Source organism: Ptychodera flava, chromosome 22 (genome assembly GCF_041260155.1).
Source record: "Ptychodera flava strain L36383 chromosome 22, AS_Pfla_20210202, whole genome shotgun sequence".
NCBI classification, from domain to species: Eukaryota; Metazoa; Hemichordata; class Enteropneusta; family Ptychoderidae; genus Ptychodera; species Ptychodera flava.
In genome coordinates this window covers 14,897,501-14,920,048 of record NC_091949.1, presented here as the reverse complement: position 1 = coordinate 14,920,048, position 22,548 = coordinate 14,897,501, and the positions used below count along the sequence as shown (strand labels likewise).

General features: G+C 38.7%; 1 protein-coding gene across 1 annotated transcript in view; it reads left to right on the top strand.

Annotated features, from left to right (window-relative positions):
* The window catches only part of LOC139122756 (protocadherin Fat 4-like), a 48,163-nt gene extending 26,293 nt beyond the window's left edge, over positions 1-21,870 (top strand). The window contains exons 33-61 of the mRNA XM_070688454.1: positions 260-471; positions 757-863; positions 1,140-1,247; positions 1,863-2,040; positions 2,388-2,482; positions 2,712-2,858; positions 3,551-3,653; positions 4,272-4,571; positions 5,141-5,313; positions 5,829-6,021; positions 6,399-6,613; positions 7,171-7,377; positions 8,154-8,258; positions 8,745-8,862; positions 9,363-9,646; positions 10,111-10,275; positions 11,282-11,403; positions 11,708-11,820; positions 12,151-12,300; positions 12,771-12,916; positions 13,433-13,644; positions 15,774-15,861; positions 16,872-16,955; positions 17,377-17,457; positions 17,614-17,826; positions 18,224-18,313; positions 18,841-18,882; positions 19,634-19,721; positions 20,694-21,870. Coding sequence (XP_070544555.1) covers positions 260-471; positions 757-863; positions 1,140-1,247; positions 1,863-2,040; positions 2,388-2,482; positions 2,712-2,858; positions 3,551-3,653; positions 4,272-4,571; positions 5,141-5,313; positions 5,829-6,021; positions 6,399-6,613; positions 7,171-7,377; positions 8,154-8,258; positions 8,745-8,862; positions 9,363-9,646; positions 10,111-10,275; positions 11,282-11,403; positions 11,708-11,820; positions 12,151-12,300; positions 12,771-12,916; positions 13,433-13,644; positions 15,774-15,825 — 3,505 coding nt within the window. The 3' untranslated portion in view covers positions 15,826-15,861; positions 16,872-16,955; positions 17,377-17,457; ... (3 more) ...; positions 19,634-19,721; positions 20,694-21,870. The remainder of the gene's footprint in view (positions 1-259; positions 472-756; positions 864-1,139; positions 1,248-1,862; positions 2,041-2,387; positions 2,483-2,711; positions 2,859-3,550; positions 3,654-4,271; positions 4,572-5,140; positions 5,314-5,828; positions 6,022-6,398; positions 6,614-7,170; positions 7,378-8,153; positions 8,259-8,744; positions 8,863-9,362; positions 9,647-10,110; positions 10,276-11,281; positions 11,404-11,707; positions 11,821-12,150; positions 12,301-12,770; positions 12,917-13,432; positions 13,645-15,773; positions 15,862-16,871; positions 16,956-17,376; positions 17,458-17,613; positions 17,827-18,223; positions 18,314-18,840; positions 18,883-19,633; positions 19,722-20,693) is intronic.
* Positions 21,871-22,548: the final 678 nt, after the last annotated feature.

Below are 22,548 nucleotides of genomic sequence, written 5' to 3'. Positions count from 1 at the left end.
CAACACTCATACATATATAAGAGTGTTGAGCTAAGAATCCCTTCACTTCTTCTGTCTGATGATTGCAGGATGCATGAAACAAGTAACAGATATCATTACTTTGTACATGAAGTAAACTTTGTACACGAAGTAATTTTGTGTTATATATATATATATATATATATATATATATATATATATATATATATATATATATATATATATATATATTACTGTTACCGTTTACTGTTAATATTGTTTTTATACTTTTTTCACTTAGTCGCGAGATGCTTCGCAAAGGCCTTGTCGAACCAGTCGGCGGCATTAATGGCACGTACGTCATGGTGATCAACGCCATCGCAACCGACATGGGAACGCCCTCAATGGCTGGTTGGGTTCCGGTCAACATAACTGTTGTTGAAACGGTGTTCGAAAAACCAGTGTTCAACGAGACTTTCTATGAGGGTAAAGTCAAAGAAAATTTGAACGAAGGTATTTTTTTTTCATTTGCAGTGTAGGTGTAAGAATGAGAACATACTGCGCAACATGTGGTGCTCGCTCGAAACTCAAGGCTTCAGAGTCCTCGTACCATGTTTACAAACAAAATTATCAGGCAGAAAAATGCCAGCTATCCATCAACAAAACTTACGCCTATGGGCACTCCCTAGACCACATACACCTCTAATACAAGTATTAAAAAGAGCATCGGCCAGGTAAACATCCTTTTGAAAAAGAAGTCCCTTCTTCAACTTCTTTTTTCTCATTTTATTGACACAGATACACTTGTCCTTACCGTCGAAGCTCAACTTGAATCCGAAGAGGGCAGTATTCCAATTGCATACAGCATTCTTGGAGGAAGTGATGAATTCAAAATATCAGACGACGTAAGTGAAACAGATGAAGTCAGCAGCCTGCATATACTTCTCTTCTCCTATGAAATGTAGACAACTTGTGATATACATGGTAGACAACTAGTGATATACATGTACATGGTAGACAAATAGTGATATACATGGTACTTTCACTAACGACTAAAAACTGCATGCAGCGTTTAATCCCAACATATTATTGAACAATGTCACAAAAGTCATTGTATTTCTTTCATAAAAGAGGCGTTTTTAAGGCGAAAGCAGCTAACAGATGATGTAATATTTCTTCAGGGCAAACTTACAACGCGAGTTCCCCTTGATAGAGAAGATCGGGATATCTATGACATAACCGTGACAGCCTATGCCACTGTCTCGTCCTTTCCCGAAGAACACACTCCGGTAAGTTTTTTTTTATTTGTGACGTCTGCGTGTCGCAAATACAAGTGGGGAAACGTGCATGCCGAAAATTTGTGACTTTACCTGTAATTTTGTCCAGTTAGGTTTTCGGGGTCCATAGCGGTGCTGTGGTCTGCTTCAATAGCTAGCTCGAAGCTGACATCTTCGTTACAAGATTGCAACTTCGTAAATGAAGGAGGGCGTGCTATTGTCAGAAAGTAATGATTTAAAATACATGAATTATTCTGCCAACGATGCTCTGTTGGTCTATAGGACGTTTATAGAAAGATGCAACTTGTGTAGAGTAAATTCTTGAAGGGTTTATGCGCATGACATGTTTAAACATCATCCCAAACCAAACATTAACGTAGCGACTACAGAACTTTTCCTGAAGTGGTACCATCTCAGCGTTCATGTGAACGGCATAGATGAAAAGTTCACCAAACCAAATAATAACTGCCTGAGCATGGCTGCGAGCGTTGTTTTACGTTCGCAAAATTGAATTTCTCTTCGTTTCTTTCATAGCGTTAAATGCGAATGATGCTGGTCCATTCAGGAAGCACGAGCAGTGTGACGATTTCATGATTTCTCTTCTGTAAATATCGTTTATTTTACTAGATAACCATTTTGGTTTCTGATGAAAACGACAACGAGCCTCACTTCAACACATCCTTCTACGCGTTCCGATTATTCGAAAACGTTCCCATTGGGACGCTCGCGGGCGAGGTTGCCGCGACAGACATTGACTTTGGGAGCAATGCCAAGATCACGTATACCATAGAGTCTGGTAATATAGGTACGTTATGATATGGGAAAGTCGGCTTTTTCTTTCTCTTTACTTGTCCTGTACGTCCCTGTGATGCGGGAATTCGACCCAGTCCCACCGTAATGTCTGAAACGTAAAGCTAAACAAACGCAATTCCAGCATGGCTGTTGCACAGCTATGCATCGCTAAATTGCTCAACGAAGTTTCTCTGTGATGTTATTTCCTTTAAATGCACTCGGCACAAAAGTAAAAAAATCCCATCATATGAAAGACAAGTGGTCAAGGGCTCGTGATAACTATTAGTAATGATCTGTTAAAATAAGACCTTCCGAGACAGTTGGCGCAATTATCGTATTCAATCAATTTATTTTTCGCAGGCGATACTTTTAAGCTTGACAATACAACTGGTGCTTTGACCATCGGTGCAGAAGTTGACAGAGAGGAGAGAGGGTCATATGAACTGACAATTATGGTAGGCCAGGTCTATTTCATTCATTTTTGGAGAGAGAGAGAGAGAGAGAGAGAGAGAGAGAGAGAGAGAGAGAGAGAGAGAGAGAGAGAGAGAGAGAGAGAGAGAGAGAGAGAGAGAGAGAGAGAGAGAGAGAGAGAGAGAGAGAGAGAGAGACAGACAGACAGACAGACAGACAGAGAGAGACAGAGACTAGCATCCAAGGTAACGCATCATTACTTGTTTATTTCAGGCAACAGACAACAGTGAAGATGATCCCAGATTGAACACAACCGTAAATGTGACAGTGACGATACTTGACGAGAATGACAATGTCCCACAATTCACCAGCGAACTCTATCAAGCGCAGGTATCTGAGATCGATCCTGCTCGCAGTAACGTAAGTCAGACGACATTCCTCATTCTACTTCTTTGTCTCGACGGCATCAGATCTGCAACGGATACAACCCTGAAGATTTTCACATGTGCAAATAAGGTAGTATGCACCTCGAAAGTGAAAGACTTAAACTTTTGCTCTAACATTCCTCAAGGAATCTTTCAATCATTCTCTTTCAAAATCAAGAATAAAAATAGGGGGTCACCGTGCAAATTTTGGTACTAGAGAAACAAATTACCCAAGATTTACCGATATTTAGAAATTCAAAATGGCCGCCATCCCTGTGTTAACTCTATGGAGAAAAATAAACATTTTCGAATTTCGAAAAACTAAGCCGGTGAAAAGTTTTCTTTCACCAAGAGCTTTAAAATGAACTCCCACATGTGGTATATCAGAAGGGAATTGTAAAAGTTTGAGAGTCCGAATGTCTGTCCCCGAGGTGCGTTCTACCTTAAATTAAATTAGCTGGTGAATATCGACTAATAGTTATAAGATGGCAGGTTTCGTTCACTGGGATGTGTTACAGGCTCGACGAAACTTCTCGTAACCTTCGTTCAAATCACCGGTCCGTCCTAAGCTGTCATTTACACATTGTAGTAAGATGACCGACAATTTTCTTATCAGAGTTTTCCCACGTTACATCTACAATTGGAGATATTGGATATACAAGCCTACTGCTTACTTTTCTTATTCAGATTATTGAAGTTTCTGCTGATGACGCCGATGAGGGGCTCAACGGTCTCGTGTTTTATCGAATCCGAGATATTATCTATCCAACAAGCGATTTCTACATTGAAGGTACGTGTGTAAATCAAACGAACAACTTAGTGCAGCTGTACATTTCATAAATATCGTGGAACTTGATCAGTTGCGGGTATTGTAAAGGGAGGAATGCATGTCGGGTCTGATTTTTGGACTCCCTCAGCCTCTCGATTCTTCACTTGTCCACAAATAGTTAGTTGTCTTGAGCTAAGAAGGGGCCACATGCATCATAGTGAAATGCACTGTGGGTAAAAAGTCGACTTCTCGCCACAGTAGTTTGAGATAGGAATCTGATAAATACTTGTAACGCAAATGCAATTGTTTTCGCAAAAAGTTTTGTTTGTTTGTGAAACTAGTAAACCCATTCAATCTTTTAATCTTTCAGAAATTTCTGGTGTGATAATCCTATATAACCTCAAAACTTTATTTCGGCTTCTGTAATCTTATGCGTTTTAACTGTAGAAGTCCGCCATGTTGAAAATATGGTCGACCGCTGTCACTAAGGTGCCAAATTGTATCCAAGGTACAGAGAATTGGCTTACACTTGCTGTCTGACTGATAAAATATATGAGATCAGATGTTCTTTGGCGCTGCATGGTTGACCAAAATCAAAAAATATGAAGTGAGGCCATTTCAGTCATTTTTTTCTCACAGAGGTGTCAGGAATAATTCGAAACACTCGTCTACTGACCGACATGGGAGGGCAGCTTTATACTCTAACAGTCGAGGCGTACAATGAGAACGATCTGAGCAAAATTAATGAAACACGAGTGACCATAACCATCGCTGGGGCGCCACCCGACGACGAGCGACTGGTATTTGAACGAGATTCCTACCAGCAGACCATCTTTGTGAACCATACGGTGGATCTCGAAGTGGTTACCGTGAACGCTACCTACGGCGGAAGAGAATCTCCGGATACAGCTTACAACATTATTTCTGAAATTTACGAGGGTGAGTCATTTAAACTGTTATAATAACCAAGTATGAAGCGTCCGAAAGTCTAATAAATATAGATCTAGATTTGTCATTAGTTCTGCCGCTTTAAGTAAAAATAATTATGCTGGAAAATTCACTCCGGACCGTAACTGTGCTTCGAATATTTTGATATGTGTGAAATGCTTCAACGACTATTACTCTAACAGATTCAAAAGACGGTCCTTGGTATTGCATTAACTCGTTTTCAGAGTCATTGTTGACGGTTACATTCTGTGAGAGTAATCGCTTAATTTAGTGTGATTCTCATCATGGATTTTCTTGTGAACTATATCTGTTTAATCTTGTGTCACTGTCGTCGAATTTTAGTTTATTTGTCGCAAAATCCAAAAGCCTTTATATTTTTAAACCTGACACTGTGCACTTTAACTTGATGAGCAAAGTCTTTCATTATAAGCGCCTGACAAAGCAGAACAAATTTCCGATGGTCTGAAAATATTATGGATATCATTTACATCTGTGTCTGGAAAATATTACATTGAGTCTGACCTTACCAATGATGATTCAACTTTGGTTTCCTTTTTTAGAGTCTAGACAGGCGCCACCGATACCAACATCTGTATTTACAGTTGACGGGTCTTCTGGCAAAATCACCACAAATACATCACTCAGTGCAGTTGGCAAATACACGCTACAAGTCGAGGCCTACAACAAAACCAACGCAAATAAGATGGTAACAGGGCAGTATGATGTCACTGAGGTAAGAACATCCGAACGAAGACATCCAATAATTTTGTAGATTTGAAAAAAATGAGAATTCATCTTTACCAACCCTACTGAGTTGTTTATATCGAATTTATGTTACGTCTTTATTCCCCAATAGTTCAGCAAACGCACTTTTAAGCACGCAAAATACTGCCAAATATATATTGTTTTACATTTTGAAACGAAATCGTAAAATAAAACTTTTGGCGTATAAGTGTGCAAAGAGATAAACACAGATACGCAAAGACATCGCCATAGATTAGGCACAAAGCATAATTAGTCAGTGGTTAATGAAACTGACGTATTAGACAAAGATCAACTTTGGTGGCGATTTGAGATATCCGTGACCCTGAACGGTGTTCGAATAAAATTCAATGTAGAAACCAGGTAGCGGCTTCTTCACATATGCGAGGATTAGACTTGAACCTGTGATGTGCCAGAACTTCAGTAGCAGACGACCTTGTTCGAGTTAGGTAATATAAACGACAGGGCTCTATCTCCTTCGTATAGGTTGTCATCTTTGTCGTTGGGTATACCAATGGACGACCTACATTCAACCAGTCTCACTATGCGGGATTTGTGAACGACGCTGACAGCCAAGGCACTCTGATCCTGACCATAGCGGCAACAGATCCTGATGCGCCCTTGTTCGGAATAGGAGAGGTAACCTACAGCTTTGAACCCGGGCACACATGGGTAGAAGGTGAGCATTTCTCGAAAATATTGTTCAATAGAAAGGATTTTGTTTTGCTTTCTGGAGGAAAATAAATGATAACTATAATGTAAGGTAGATTTTGACAACAAAACACAAGAGTATACACAGTTCATGAGTCCTGCCAAAAGCCACACTTATGTTCATTAGTCGCTGTTTTATTAGTTATAATTTCTTCGCAGTACAAGCCCTGTTCCGAGAAATTTTCATTGATATGAGCATAGGAAATCTGTGAACGTCTTCAATGGCTGTTGAAACGATCCTTTACAGACATGCGCACTACTGATGGATTTCATATTTCATAGAGTGCTTCTGTTTTGATCTTAACATTCTTGCTTAACGAATACTCTTTCTCACTTTTGTCATAGATTTTCTTGACCTTGACGCGTCTTCTGGCGCTCTTACAAAGGGAAGGGGAGATCTAGCTGATTTCGGGGACGACCATATCATATTTGAGGTTGTAGCGACCGATGGCGGCGTCACACCCCTGAGTGACGTCGCCAATGTGACAGTCACGGTCAATTACACGGTGACCAATCGGTACACACCGGAAGTGACGTCAAGCGTCACCGAGATCGATGAGGTAAACAGATTTTAATCTTATATCAAAAGTTTATTCATAACATCACGAGATAGACTCATATCATAATAAATAGCTTTGCTCAACGACAGATGCAAAATAAATATAACGCTTGTACCTAGAATTCTCAGGTAAAGTTTACGCTTGCTGACACATACAATGTCCCCGTAATACAAATCTTTCAAACAACGTTTATGATTTGCGATTTATTTGTTTTACAACAGAAAGCTAGTTGACTTTGTTAATTGAGCAAAGTAATATGGCCAATAATTTTAACATGGATGAACGGTGGTTTTCTTTACCGAGCCATGTAGGATGACAGGGTTGTTTGGTTGTGTGACTGCATTATTCAACGAATTTTAAAACATACAAATATATCCATACACGTAGCGGAGTAAACAGCGGTAGCTCTACTTGAAATTCTTTTTTGAACAATGAAAAAAAACCCATCGTTGTAGAAGAATGGCAATATATCTTTGCACTGGGCACGGTGTGATAGAGGATCTATGCTCTGAACATCAACAAGTTTGCTTGGTTTGTCACCCTTTAAAAAAAAACAGGACATCCTCGTTGGCACAGCTGTTCACGTTGTCAACGCAACGGACAGGGATGACGGAAGTGCCGGAGTCATCGCACGCTACAGCATTGAATACATCGGCGGAAACACCCGACCAACGGCAGAGAAGTTCGTCATCGATGAAATGACGGGCGAAATCAAGACTAGTGGGACATTCGATTTCGATGAAGACAATGAACGTTACTTCCAGGTAGTTTTTGTACATTAATCGAAGCGTACTTGAATAATTAATCATACGCTTAGAATCTGTCCATAATTTCAGAAAAAATGCATGAAACTTGGGTTTTAGACACTATTACCTTTTTATCAGTTATATTATCCGTCACTGAAAGTTCATGTCATGCAGCAATCATTAGAAAGGTTAACTATCAATCATCAATGCTCATTTATGTCTGTTGGTAAGTACGTCGGTTGGAAATTTGACAAATAATTCGTTTTGATAACGATGTTTTTCAAAACACGATTGGAACTAATTTGAGATAGTTGGATGATAATCTGCAAATGTAAACTCATCTGCTTTTCTTTTTAAGTTACACACTTGTTTTATGAGTAATTTGTAATATAGCAACATTCAGCTATTGGGCACCTAAAATTTTTGAGAAATTTGAAAATATAAAGATCCAACTTTCCCAAATTAGTTCCAATCGTGTTTCAAGTATTTGGACTTTCCAGTTTTTATAAGTGTCTTTAACCATATACTCTGGCGTGCCAGGGTCTATGTCTTAACGCGACTAATCGCAAAGTTTTACTTGAATGGTATCAGTGTTCATGATAACCGGTGAAAACATTTCATTATCCTCTCATCTGTAGTCTTCGTACACTGCAGCTACAGCTGCCAGACTGTACTGCTCTGCTACGGTTTCATTCAATAGCTTAAGGATGACAGCAACTACCAAACTTTTAATATCTCTCAAGGGTTTTTGTTGCTCATTTCGTCGAAAATTCATTTATTGTCTGTTTTTCTAGCTTGTTGTTTCTGCAGTTGACGACGGAGAGCCGTCAAAGACTGGTTTTGGTACCCTGGATATCTACGTACAAGATGTGAATGACAACCCGCCGTATTTTACAACGGTGAGTCAACACCATGAGATTGTCCACAATACGCATATATAACCATTTTACTGTATAATGCGCCTTTGCGGGCAGATACTCGGCCTCTCAAATTTTTACAATTCTTTTCTTATCCACCACTTGTGGGGGTTCATTTCGAAGTTCTTGGAGCAAGTGGCGTTTTGACCTTTGTGAAAAAGAAAAATGTTGTGTACCCTTTATAAAATTAACAAGGGATGGCGGCCATTTTGAATTTCAGATATTGGTAAAAATTAGGTAATTTGTTTCTTAGTGCCGAAATTTGCGCGATGAGCACTGATTTATTTCATTCTTGATTTGTCAAGAAATTGGTTGAAATCTTCATTGAGGAAATCTTGAGCAAAACTTTGTCTTCCATTTTCGAGGCTTGAACTACCATTTACAGACAACGTTGAACTCTTTTTACAATGGACCACTCAATGATCACGTTTTCTGGGCTAACTATAGATCTCTCTTTTCGCTTCCCAGATTTATAGTCCATTTTACGTACTTGAAGAACAAGAGGAAGCATCCGTTTTTGTTGGCAAAGTTGAAGCCTACGATATCGACCAGGGAGACAATGCTCGTATCGAATACACAATGTCAGGTAGGCCTAAAGAAATTCATTACTGCAGTATATGTTTCTTTTTCGCGGCTCTTAAGATTTATAAACGTAAAGAGGACACTGTCGTTCTAGTGATCAAACACTCACTCAATTAATCGACCGGTCATCAATCAATCAATCAATCAACCAATCAATCAATCACTTAATCAATCAATCAACCAACTAATCAATCAATCAATAATCAATCAATCAATCAATCAACATCAACAACGCGATCGATCAATCACTCAATCGGTCAGTCCATTTATCCATCCATCTATCCATTAATCAATCAGTCAGTCGACCAATCAATTAATTATTCCTTCATTCAGATGTACTTTAATTCCGAATTAAACATCGAATAACGATGGTTACGCTAGCTGGCGCATGTGATCGGTGGTTCGGTTCAATCCTTATAACTATAGGTGTAAAAATACTAAAAACGTTTTCCCAGGGACTAGTACGCTTGAGGGGTACAGATCTATCGTCATTTTCTTCTTCAGGTGGAGATGGCAAATTCATGATCAATGAGACGACGGGGCACATATTTGCCGTCCAATCATTAGACCGGGAAAAGGTGGACCGGTACGAGGTGACGGTGAATGCAACCAATAGCTATGCTGAACGAAACAGTCACTACTCTGACACGGCTTTCATTGAAATCATCGTTGAGGATGTCAACGACAACGCACCGTACTTCTTGAACGAGCCGTATGAGAGGACGTTGTTACTATCGGCGGCTGAAAATCACCTTGTCTTGACTGTTGAGACAAACGACATCGACTCCGTAAGTAGTTCTTCCTCTGAAAGTCGTTGATCGGCCATTGCATAATAAATTAAATGCAAATAGCGAACTAGGCAGGCTTCACCCGTGCTGTACAAAGTGCCATGGCATAGTATAGCCTCAAGATCACTGCCATATTTTTGGTTTCACTGGCAGGTTTTCCTAGCACTGGGAACACTTTTTGACGACAAAGCTTTGTTTTGTTGCTTGGTTAACAAATTGCAGATTGTTTCACTCCAATGGCTGTCATTGTGATACGAAATTTTTGAAATTTTGACCTTCTGCAGAAGTACATGCTTATTTGCGCCCAAAATGTCAATAAATTTGTAATAACATAATTATCTGGTCAAGGCAGAATCTCTGCGTAGAACTATCCTGTACTGGCATGTATTCAACTCGTAGCCGAACGAGACAAATAGCGACATATTTATCGAGTATAGTTTATCTGAACTTGTGAAATTTCGCAGGGTCACAATGCTGAAGTTTCCTACAGATTGGAGGCTGATGACACCTCAAGTGACTCCACCGACGCTCTGAAATATTTCAAACTTGACGAGACAAATGGAGAACTTCGTGTTGCCGCAGCTTTCCCAACTGTAGAAGAACTGGAAGAGCAAGAGAAGATTTTCATGGTAATGTAGTCTGAACGATTCTATGACTCACGTGTGGCTTCATTCTCACAGACTCAAAATATTTGATACTTGTCTTTCAGATTATCCGGAAGTCATATTCTCACGGGATTTATCGTTCTTCACATTGTGTTATTAGTTGCCATAGTAATTTTTAAAATTTCAATGATGGAACATATTATCTTATAATATCTTCACGTAAGATTTATGTTTAACGTTGAAAGAACTCGTGAAAGGGGAATAGAATGCAGGTGGGGCATGCCATTTAACACTAATGGAATGGAATCTAGGAGGGCTACCCCCGGTTATTTGCTTCCCGGACACTCACCCAAACTCTAGAGAGACTGTGCCCATACCCGATTTTAAACCAAAGGGAATGGCGAGCAATAAATTCATGTGTTACTTATGATAGAAAATTATTATATATTTAAGCAATAAACTTCACCCAGCGATGGTATACTACGAGATTTTGAAACCAGTTCAAGACATTCGTGCACGAGCGATGGCACGCAGTGAACTGATGTAAATCGAGTGGTGTACCCGTTGCGGAGCTGGTATATTGCTATTATATCATAATTGTTAGATTGAAATTGAAATTGAAATTGAGATCGAAACGTCAAAAAGGCAATTTTGTCTAGCTGAGAGCTTCGAATTCTGCCTGTTCCAACCGTGCAATATTGCTAATATAGCATAGCTATTTTCATGTCTCGACTGATCATATCGTATAGTATTTGTGCCATCAATATACTGGTATGACATAAAATTAACATTTTATAACACAAGCTTGAACGGGGTCAGTGTGTGCCTTTTATCGCCTCCCCTCAATATCTCTGTGTAGAATTTCGATGAAAACAATTCATATCTCTTAATTACCCACCCTAACCTCTTCCATTAGTTACTTCTGCCAATGGACCCTGGTTGATTAAATTTGAAATGGAGAAGGCATGTATACCTTTTACCTTTGTCATCGAATTCTATTTCAAAAACTTTTATTGTTATTCTGTTTCAGTTTACAATCGTCGCCTACGACAACGGCTCCCCTAGGCAGGTCAACAGAAGCGAAGCCGTAATCACAGTTAGGGACAGTAGCTATGATGAGCCCAGCTTCGAAGAATTGCCACAGGAACTTTGGTAAATATTGTTAAACAGTTTTGCCATACGTAATGTATCTGAAAAAGTTCAACGACAACACCCATTTTAGTCATCGTATTTCTTGTCTACTCACTGTTGCCTGCAAGACGTTCGATTACAAAACGTATGAAGACTATTTTACTATTACGTAGTTAACCAAATAAGAAATAGGCAAGTTGTCTGATAATATCAAGACGTTGCGAAATTAGTGCAGCCTCCTCGCGAGACAATAACATCGAAACGTAAACTGCGTCCTTGCAAGATTTGAATTTTTTATAAGTGACCATCGATGGTTTTATTATAGGGTAAACATGACGGAGCACACGAGATCTTGCCAAGAACTACCCTCTACAAGCTATAACCTAACAGACGACCAAGAGGTCGTGTACAGGTTTGCCCCAGTGTGTGGCGACGAAGGTAAGACTTTGTCGGTAATATCAGAATAAAATTCTGTGAATCTCCTTCCATATTCTCCATTGTGTACATATGCAATAGCAACACTCTAAAAAGAAGAACATTGCTTCTAGCGTTATCGTGTTAAATATCTGACAAAATGTACATGATCTGGTGTCAAATTTATAAAATTTTACCAAGAATGTTTATTTCACATGTTCTTGAAAGAAAAATTCATCACTGATTCTACTGAGAGTTTTCCATGGAGAAAGTGGTGCTTTGTGAAACATTTTTGAATTATCAATAATCTTTACATCTGGACATTAAATACTTTTCTAACGTTTTTTTCCCCAGATAAGTTCAGCCTGAATCGGATCGACAGCATGACCTTTGAACTTTGCAATGCCACCGACCTCGATAGAGAAGTCAAGGATAGTTATGTCTTGAAGATTGTGGCCACAGTCGACAAGAACACAACGGTCGATTATAACTCAATGCCATGTGGTACGTATATAGAATGTGTTCCCCTCAATGAACAGAAAATTGATGTCAGTGTATTTTGGATTAAACTGTATGCCCGAAGTGCAAATGAAGTTATGAAGTGCACATCAAAAAACACGTGCAAGTTTTATAAGAATTACTCGCGATCGTACAGAGTGTTTATCATGCATTGATCATCAATATCGAACTTGTTGCCAAAGTGAATAGTACATTTTCACATGTTCTGGCAATAGTTTGTAAGTCTAGAGATATAGAGACGCCTTCGTTTTGGCATTTTCTAAATGTATTAAGGATAATGAACTACAAATGATAAAGACAAAAACAAAGCAAATCCCAAAACAAACAAGAACAACCTCATAAAATAAAGATAAAACGAGCTAACCAAAACAGCAAACAAACTGGAAAACTTATGCATAGAAATGTGATAGAAGTTGTCTTCTATGTTGGTAAATGTCTTTGTCACATCTTTGCAGAATCCGGCTATTTGTTGCCCAACGAATTGTTGGTACACGTAACCATCTTAGACATCAACGACAACGCTCCATACTTCCTCGTACCTGTGTACGTCACCGGTATCCATGACAACACGAGATACGGCTCATCTATCCTTCAAGTTGAGGTCAGTAGTATTTCTCAGCTAACGCTACGTTTTTGTGCAATCTGACTCTTTTGTCTTCGAAGTTTTGACGACCAAATCTTGCCAGAGGGTAAGGAGTTTTGACAAATCTGACCAATTGCTCGTAAAGTACTGAAAACATTTGACCACACATAAGAGACTTACACATATGACCTACTTTATGGTATGACAGGGGGACAGTGGGAACTCAGCATGCGCAAGTAAAATATATCACAAATACATACAATACATACATAATATACATACATACATACATACATACATACATACATATTTACATATATATATATATATATATATATATATATATATATATATATATATATATATATATATATATATATTCGTAAAAATGCTGTCTTTACGTATAAAAAAGAATGCATGCTTGTTTACATTCTTGCCTACCCTGCCGATGTCTGATAGCAATGCCCTCTCTAATGGTCCCATTAAAGATTGATGTATTAGCTCAATGCCAATAGCGTTGTATGTACATTGCAGGGACATGACGATGATGTCGGTATAAACCAGGAACTTTGCTACTATGCAGACCAGAGCGACGAAAGCGAGAAATTCTACGTCGACTGTCCCAATGGAGACATATACACAAGATCTTTGTTCAGAGGACATATTGGTCAAAATTTACCTTCGATGTCAAGGCGAGGGATCAGGCTGGCGATGGTCTTGAAGGAACCAACAATACGAAGGCAATCGTAAGTAATCTGTCTTTACAGGCCTACATTGTAATATTTATTTCCACATTTAAATTTTACCTAAGACATGTTTCGTGTTTCGCACATTACCGGTAAGGTTCAACATAATTTGCATATGTCGCTGAAATTTGCCATCAATCGACGCAAATTTTACACTAATCTGAGCATGCGAGATTCTGATCATTCGATACCTTTCGTACTTTTATTCTTCCCCAGTTGCAAAATAGTATTAGAACTCATCGTTTATTTTCCTCTGTGGAACGAGAGTTCACATATTACAAAATGCAATTAAAACACGTTGACTAAAATGATTATGTATGAGAACCGTTTTAAGCCTTCGATCTAAAAACTTCACAACAAACAATGGGACGAGTTAATCCTTGCACAAACACATGGTCACTACACTACCATATATATTAACAATAAGCAGAACATTTACGTTTGTTTTGTTGACTTTGCTAAGGCGTTCGACTCGGTATGGAGAGTTGGTCTTTTCCATAAACTTCTCAAAAATAATATTAATGGCAAATTATACAGACTTATAAAACACATGTACACCAACACAAAAATACACATCAAAACAAATAATTTTATCTCGCCCAGCCTGAAAGTTGAAAAAGGAGTAAAACAGGGCTGTGTTCTAAGTCCTAGTCTGTTCAATTTATATGTCAATGACTTGAAAACAAATCTAGACAAAGTAAATACTCAACCACCAGTGTTGAATAATACCCCAGTAACTCATTATTTTACGCTGATGACCTCAGTCTTAATCTCTACTTCAAAAGAAGGTTTGCAGAGGGAGTTAAATACACTACACACATTTTGCTCCAATTTGAAACTTGATGTAATTTACAGAAAACCCAAGCAATTAATTTTAGTAAATCTCCTTTGGTAGATAAACACTTATTTAACTATGGTAGTACATGCATCAATCTGTTAAGAGCTATACATACTTAGGACTGACAATTAAATCAAATGGTAGTTTTAGTGACACAATTACAAATTTGGCTGATAAAGCAGCAAAATCTTTGTATAGTTTAAAAGGTTTTATTGCACAACAAAAAGATAAAATTTTCCCCACATCTATTCAATGTTTTCATTAAACCTGTTTTACTGTATGGCTCAGAGATTTGGGGACAAGATTTCATGGATTACAAGAAGTGGGATAAATCAGCAATTGAAAAAACTCACCTCAAATTTTGTAAGAACATTTTACAGTGTAATAGACAAGCTTGTAATGCCGCTGTGAGGGGTGAACTAGGACAATTCCCACTTCTACTTGTTAAACACTGGCTTCATATCGTACAACTGCCACATTGTAATCTTGCTAAAGAAGCTTTTCTGGAGCAAATGGTAAACAACACTAACAATAGATCCTGGTTTAACTGTTTAAGTGCTTTAATTAAAGACAATGGAATGGACTTTCTCCTTGATAAAGCTCCATCACTTAAACACCACAAAGTTATAACTGGATTAATGAAAACAAATTTAACAAACAATTATGAAGTCTTTTGGAAAAATTTGATCACTGATGAAAATAGTAAACTAAGAATGTATGCCAAAATAAAACGTAATTTTAGATTAGAACCCTACTTAACACAGTTACAAGGTGAGAAAAGAAAATTACTCACCAAACTTCGCATTAGCAATCATGATCTAGCAATTGAAAAAGGGTTCCAAAAACCTCAATTACTGCAAGATACTGCAATCAGTGTAACACCAACAGTATTGAAGATGAAACACACTTTTTATTAGTCTGTCAGAAATACAAAGTCCAAAGAAAGAACTTTTTCAGTAAAATCAATTTCCCAAACGACGATACTGAAAATCAGCTTATTTCTCTACTAACAAAACAAGAGTTATCTTTTAACGAACAACTTGCAGATTATATTTTTACTTTATATAAACAAAGAAATACCTAGTTATATTACTTATTAGCTACTATATTATACTGTAATACTTTATCTTTATTGAAGAAAATTTTAACTTATTTTGTATCACACTTTTATTGCCACAAATGTGATGTAAATCCTATATTTACAAGCAAGCAATAAAAATATTATTATTATTATTATGCCAACGTAATGGCGCCAGTTTTATTACTCTCATTCACACTTTCTTCTTTTCAGGTTCACATTTGATGGTGACTCAGTACTGCATAATGGTGTCTCATCGAAGTAATAGTAATATTACTATGAATCTCAACACAATTGTGATGTAAGTATAGCGGAGATGAACCTACATATCAATCTTGGTACCATAAAGTTAGGGCATGCGCACATTATAGTAAGTCTTAAAAGTACAAGACATTTTGTCGACAGTCATCGATACGAATATCGCACAAATAGGAACGTACATACGCCCAAGTAAGCAAAACTAGGTGTATTCGGTGTCTATCATTCGATACGTGGTATTTTACACAATTAATTGATGTTGTAGTGACCGTTATCCCCAGATTCATTATTTTTCTCGCAAAGTTACGAATTATAGACCTCCCAAGATGTGCTCACGTTTCCGAGTGTGAGATTTCTCACTAATGTGAGTAATTTAGCTGACATCTGACCTCCGCAACTAACCTAAAATGCCATAGCGTCACTATGACCACATTTTGAGTTTGTGTGTCTAATATTGAACCGCCACAATTATTTGCATATCTCATAATCGCTTTTCATTGGCTCTCAAAATGAGTTCAACCAATCGTCCAATGGTCGAGTCATGGTTGCTGTCTTGTTTAAACTGTTCAGTGGTATATTAAACCATCAACTGGCTGTCCTGTACATGGTTATCTTCAACAGCTTATTGTGAATAATTGATATGTTCATCTATTACTGTAGAAGCATTTGACCCTAATTATGATAAACGTAGCCTGTGATTATTGTAATTATTACTAAGTGTTGAAATGCTACGCAGTTAGGGAAATCTGAGCTTAGGGAAATAGGATAGGTTGTTCCAGAACCTTTTTATTCTAATAAGGTAGAAACTTATCAAAAAGGGAAAAGAAAAGAAAAATAATAAGAAAAGAAAGAAAAAAAGGCCAACTTTGGCTAATCTATGAATGATTTAAAAAAAATGTGAAACGCATTTTGTATCGGAGGGCTTTAAAAGGCTAAGTCTGCTTACTTGAAACTTATTTTTATTTAGCCTGGCCATTGATTGCATACCTGTACTTCTTGAAATTACTGTAGAGCTGTAAAGCCACTCTTTTTTACATTTGTTTTTTCTCACAGGGAATTAGAAGCATTATCAGGTCTATGGATTGAGGTTCTCTTCGTTGGACACAGAACGCAGAGCGGCGTAGTGATGAACAACGAGTAAGTATCGCCCTGTATGTTAGTGTTCCCTTGTTGGCGAACCTCAGTACAGAAGAGGTCAAGTTCAGTGAAAAGACTGAGCCAAGAATCCTAAGAATCTATAAAATCAGATATTTGAAAGATTAGCTCTTAACCAGCCTTCAATCCATTATGTGACGCTTTGTGTACATTAAATTGTTTGATGATTCACCCCACACGCAATTGACAGCGTTTTAACGCGCCCTCTAAAATTCTAAAAGTACGCGGACCATGAGATGGGATTTTGAGAAACAACTGTGTGATTAGCTAGCATCGCGTCTACGACGTCTGTTCATAGCATTCACTAGTAGCAGTAGTAGGAATGGCCACAGTACATTGATGACGTATGTCTTATAGTGAAACTTTTATTTACCGTGAATGGCGATGACCTTGTTTTTTTCAGAACGGACATGTGGTTTTATGGGGTGAATCCTGCTACCTATGAGGTTGTTACGTCAGAACAATTCATCGCACTATCTGAAGGGTAAGTGTTTGCGTTTTTTCTGAGGTATATACTTGGTCATATATTGTCGTGTTCAATTCCAGCCTTATCCATGAGCACACAAACGTTTGCCACATTCGCGCCACACACGCTAGTTTTCATTAACATTTTATCGTATTCCCGCCAAATCCCCCGTAGGCAACCGTCCTCAAATAGTCGAAAACGCCGCCAGAGTGAGACTTTCGCAGATTTTAAGGACAACTGGCACGTGGTCGAGTTCACTGGAGTTCACGGAAAGATTGATCGGGAACAGCACGAGGTGACATCGCTGGAAATTGCCGCCTTGGTCCTCGGAACTGTCATTCTCTGCGGTAGTCTGATGGCAATATTCTATCTACTTTGCTCCGATAAGTAAGCCTATTATTATAATACCATTCTCTTTCCGTGTATTGTGTATGACGTCATAGAATCTGTCGAAAGTTAAAACGAGGCAAAAAGTTAGCAGCAGACTTTTACCTTCTTGTTTTCTTGCTGTGAATAACGTCACTTGAATTACATCCAATCAGCTTCGAAAAAAGACTTGGAGTTACAAGAGAAACTATTGACCGTTGAAGAGTTGCAATAAATCAACGTTCATTATTGATCTGCCACACTATAGGGTAATGATTTCATTTCCCACCTTTTGATCATTGGATGACAAATCGTTATTGATGGAAGTCAATGCTGTGTTTCCTATTATTTGATCGAACACGTTACTAGTTCCTACAGTTCATTTTTTAATATTTATTGACATTGTCATTTTTCACAGGTTAAACGAGAAGAAATTGCTTGAACAAAAGGAATACTGGGACAGGATCACGAGAATGTCGGCGGCTGAAAATCCCTACTCCAAGCTTCCGTAAGTCATCTCTGAAGTAGAAATTAATTCATATATCAAGGTGTTATCGAGGATGTCAGTCCCCTAGCTGAATTGTTTCAGTCAACATGTACGCCCTCAGTGTTTGGTTATGGCGACACAAATCACAGAGAGTATGTAGTCAAATGTCTTTAGAGTTGTCACAAAGGACTACCAGCAGGGGGTTTGCCAGTCGCATTATTGTCAGATATCGGTGATGCAGTGAACGGCGACTACAGGAAAAGATGATGGCAATGGCACATTTCCATATCATATCTATGTTCATGTAATATTGGGTCAGGAGTAGTAGCGAACTCGTACCCGGAACCTCTTCCACGATACCACATACCGATCCGAGAAAAGACTTCGAGTTACAAGAGAAACTATTGACCGTTGAAGAGTTGCAATAAATCAACTATACGAATTCCGTTGCACAACCCCTTTCCCGCCTATACTATAGGTGCACAAATCGTATCGACCGGTGGCGCTTTTTCACTTTATCGATAAACCCAACCTCGCTTTCCCCACAGAACTACTGATCTGACCCTTGGCAAAACAAGCGGAGAAACCAGGTATGAGAGATGACCTTCGTTCAGTTGATCTTAGGATTGACCTTAGATCTCGTTACTCTTGTATGAATTTTGCAGACGACTGTTGCCGATGCGTTGCCATAGAATTTGTGCAACACTGAGCTCGAACAGTGTGAGGGTAGTGGGAGTGAAAACGGTTCCAAGGCAATGAAAATTGTTAAAAACGGTTCCAAGGGACGTGCAATGCTGATAGGGGGACTAGTGCTCCCACCCCTTGTTGGCAATATAAAGATAACAAGCTGCATTTGCCGGCGCCATCAAACTCTTTTTTATACGGTTCAGATGTTCTCGTTTAATGCGACAATCAAAATTAGAAAACAAGACTAAAGATGACGCAATGAAGTGACTTTCACAAATATTCTGGAGGATTTTCCGTTATGACAAATTACATTGTATTTCTTCTTACCTTAAATAGGTTTTGTCTCGTGCTAGGGGCAAAGTAGTTTGAGATAGGTGATTTCATAAATACTTTTAACACAAATGTATTCGCTGTCAGGGCAAAAAAGTCTGTTTGTCCGTGGAAACTATTCATGTTTTCATCGTTTTAAGCATTTATGGCATTAAATTTCTGCCTAAAATCCTTACTTTTGCTACTGTAATCTTATGTGTTTTACCTGTAGAAATCCGCCATATTTAAAATATAGTCGACCGCCTGATATTTTTATGACTCACCTAGGTGCCAAAATCGTATTTACGGTACCGAGAATTAAATTGCATTTTCTTACAATTCTAGTGACGAGAAAGCAGTTGACAGTAGCACCGGTATGGACGGCAGTTGGCTTGAACTGCATTCACCACGTAAAATTATCTACGAGGAACAGGTAATTGGTGCTGAATATTTTATTAATCAATATCAGTTTTCTTCAAGTTTGGCGCTTTCTGAAATCTGCTTTAGGCAAGGGGCACCACTTCAACGCCCAGCCGTGTTACAATTGACCATTAACCTGGGGAGGGAGTTGTAAACAAATGCCTAGATTTTCTTACTTTCATCAGTTAAAGGTAGAACGCGCCTCGGGGACAGATATTCAGACTCTCAAATTTTTACAATTCTTTACTGATATACCCCATGTTGGGGCTCATTGTAAAACTCTTGGTGTAAGAAAACTTGTCATTGGCTTAGTTTTCCGAAATTCGAAAATTTTATTTTTTCCATAGGGCTGCCGGCCATTTTGAGTTTAAAATATCGGTAAATCTTGGGTTATTTGTTTCTTTAGCATCAAATTTGCACGGTGACCCCCGATTTTTATTCTTGATTTTGAAAGAGAATGGTTGAAAGTTTTCATAAGGAAAGTTTGAGCTAAAGTTTTAAGACTTTCACTTTCCAGGCGCATGCCACCTTAATATATCAGACAGAATATCTTAGCAAGACACCGACGCCATGTGCTGACATAGTGGCCGAGGTAGCTGCGTGAAGAAACAATGAATGTTTTCTTGGCCGTTAGAGAAATTGCCATTTCAAATAACAAAAATATGAGAAAAATAATGACGAAGAGCAGCTTTACGGTAGCACGCGCTTCGAAACGGAAAATTTTAAACTTTTGCACGAGCTTTCCTCAAGGAAAATTGAAAGCATTGTTTTTCATAATGAAGAATATTTATTAGAGTTTGGGATCGTCGTACAGATTTGGGTAATAAACACAAGATGGTGAAAAGTTCAGTTGCTCCATAATCTTCAAAACGAGTACAGATTTGAATCCAAATATCTGTCTGTGGGGCATTCCAAGACAATTATTTTGCTTTTGACAAGAAAGATGTCTTTTATAACTTTACTTGTCACGGCCTACTTTTTCCAGGAAATGACCTTGAACTTGATTCAAGATACGTCAGATCTCGGCGATGATTGGTCGTTCGCGGGTAGGCTGGAGGCATTGCAAAATGTTGAACCAGTTTCGGTCATCAATCCAGCCTATGATGACGGTGCAGACAGTGGCGACAGCGGCGCCTTTGAAGACCCTGAAAACAACACCGCCAAGGTCACGTCCATCCAACCGGACCCGATTCCATCACGGCAGATTGAGGAGAAGGTGTTTGAACCGCCTAGCAGCTTTGATGTCGTAGTACTTGAACTAGAAAAGGGTAAAGATGGAGTGCCTGTGAAGAAGAGTAATGTGATCACGCCCTCTGGAGGTGGCGATGACGACAAACAACTCATTGAGACAGCAGAACCTAGGCCAACCACGGTGAACATAAACCAATCGAATGAGCAAACAGCCATTGATGTACCTGACGGCAATCACCCGGAGCCGGATCCACGAAGTGTAGAGAGAAAACCCGATACCCCGGTAGACGTTGGCGTTGAGTTTGAAAAGCCAAAAGGCCTGGTGCCCACTGGCGACACTGAACCAGTTCCTGCAGCGACAGTCGATTCGAACGTTGACGACCTCAAGCAGGATGACGGACAGGGGAAGAAAACAGTCACCTTTGATGACACGCCCACCATGTACGAACACGAAGGGGATACCTGGTTTTAGCTCGCTTACATGTCTTAAAATCAACACAAAATGAGTGACGACATACCCCTCCTTCAAGTTCTGTTCTTTCTCCATATGCTTATGTTAGATATTTTACCTGTTTGATTTTAATGTGTAACTGAGTTCTCATAGTTTCCAGTTGTCAACAGCAAATTTATCAAAAAACACTGTTATGACAGCCACTTCGAATGGGTCAAAACTTCTGAAATACTTAATTCTGGTATTTGAAAATTCTGGTCCTGGTGATTATTGTCCTGTCTGATTATCGTAAAAATGCACATATACATAATCGATCCCTGATAATCTATTTACTCACAAACATATCCCAGTGACAGAATTATTATACATTCAGGACAGAACGATTTTCAAAATAGGAAAATTTATAGCTTTGTGTGTGCTAAAACATCGTAAAGTTTCTCCCAAAAGATTTATATCAAGAGTGTGAAAATACAAGTTTCGAGTTCCTATGAGAATAAATCAGTATAGCCGTTGCAGCATATTAATAGTTGTACGTTGATATTTTTGGTATAATTCAGTGATAATTGCACAGAGACATACCTGTTGCACATTTATGAGAGAGAGAGAGAGAGAGAGAGAGAGAGAGAGAGAGAGAGAGAGAGAGAGAGAGAGAGAGAGAGAGAGAGAGAGAGAGAGAGAGAGAGAGAGAGAGAGAGATCCATGTGCGACTTAGTGGTCATATTGACCCATTAAGGTCATTTTCCATAATTCCCTTTTTGACAACAGGTAAACGCGGTCTCAACTTGCATATGATCGACAACACTAGTTTGATATGTTAAGGCTGCGTTCACAAATAACGATTAGGGGGCTGGAGGAATCTCGATTGAAATCTTTTTTTTTTCAGATCCCCCTAGGTACCCTAAAAAGTTTTCAAATACCCCCTCTATATGGTCAAAATTTTTCAAGTCCCCCCCCCAACTATCACAGGCCCGCATATTTGTAAAGGATGTGAGCGCAGAAAAAATAAACATGTATTGCGCCGTTCTGCTCACAGGTGTTCAACACTACCTGTATTAGCACTTTGTATAGTCATATTCCCAAGGCAAGTTCTTTAAATGCATCAGTGAATTTTTTAGATTTATTGGTCTAAAAGCCAACTTGAGTTAATCCAACTCTGGCCAGGTCAATTGCTCCTGCTGAAGAGCACACAAAATGACAA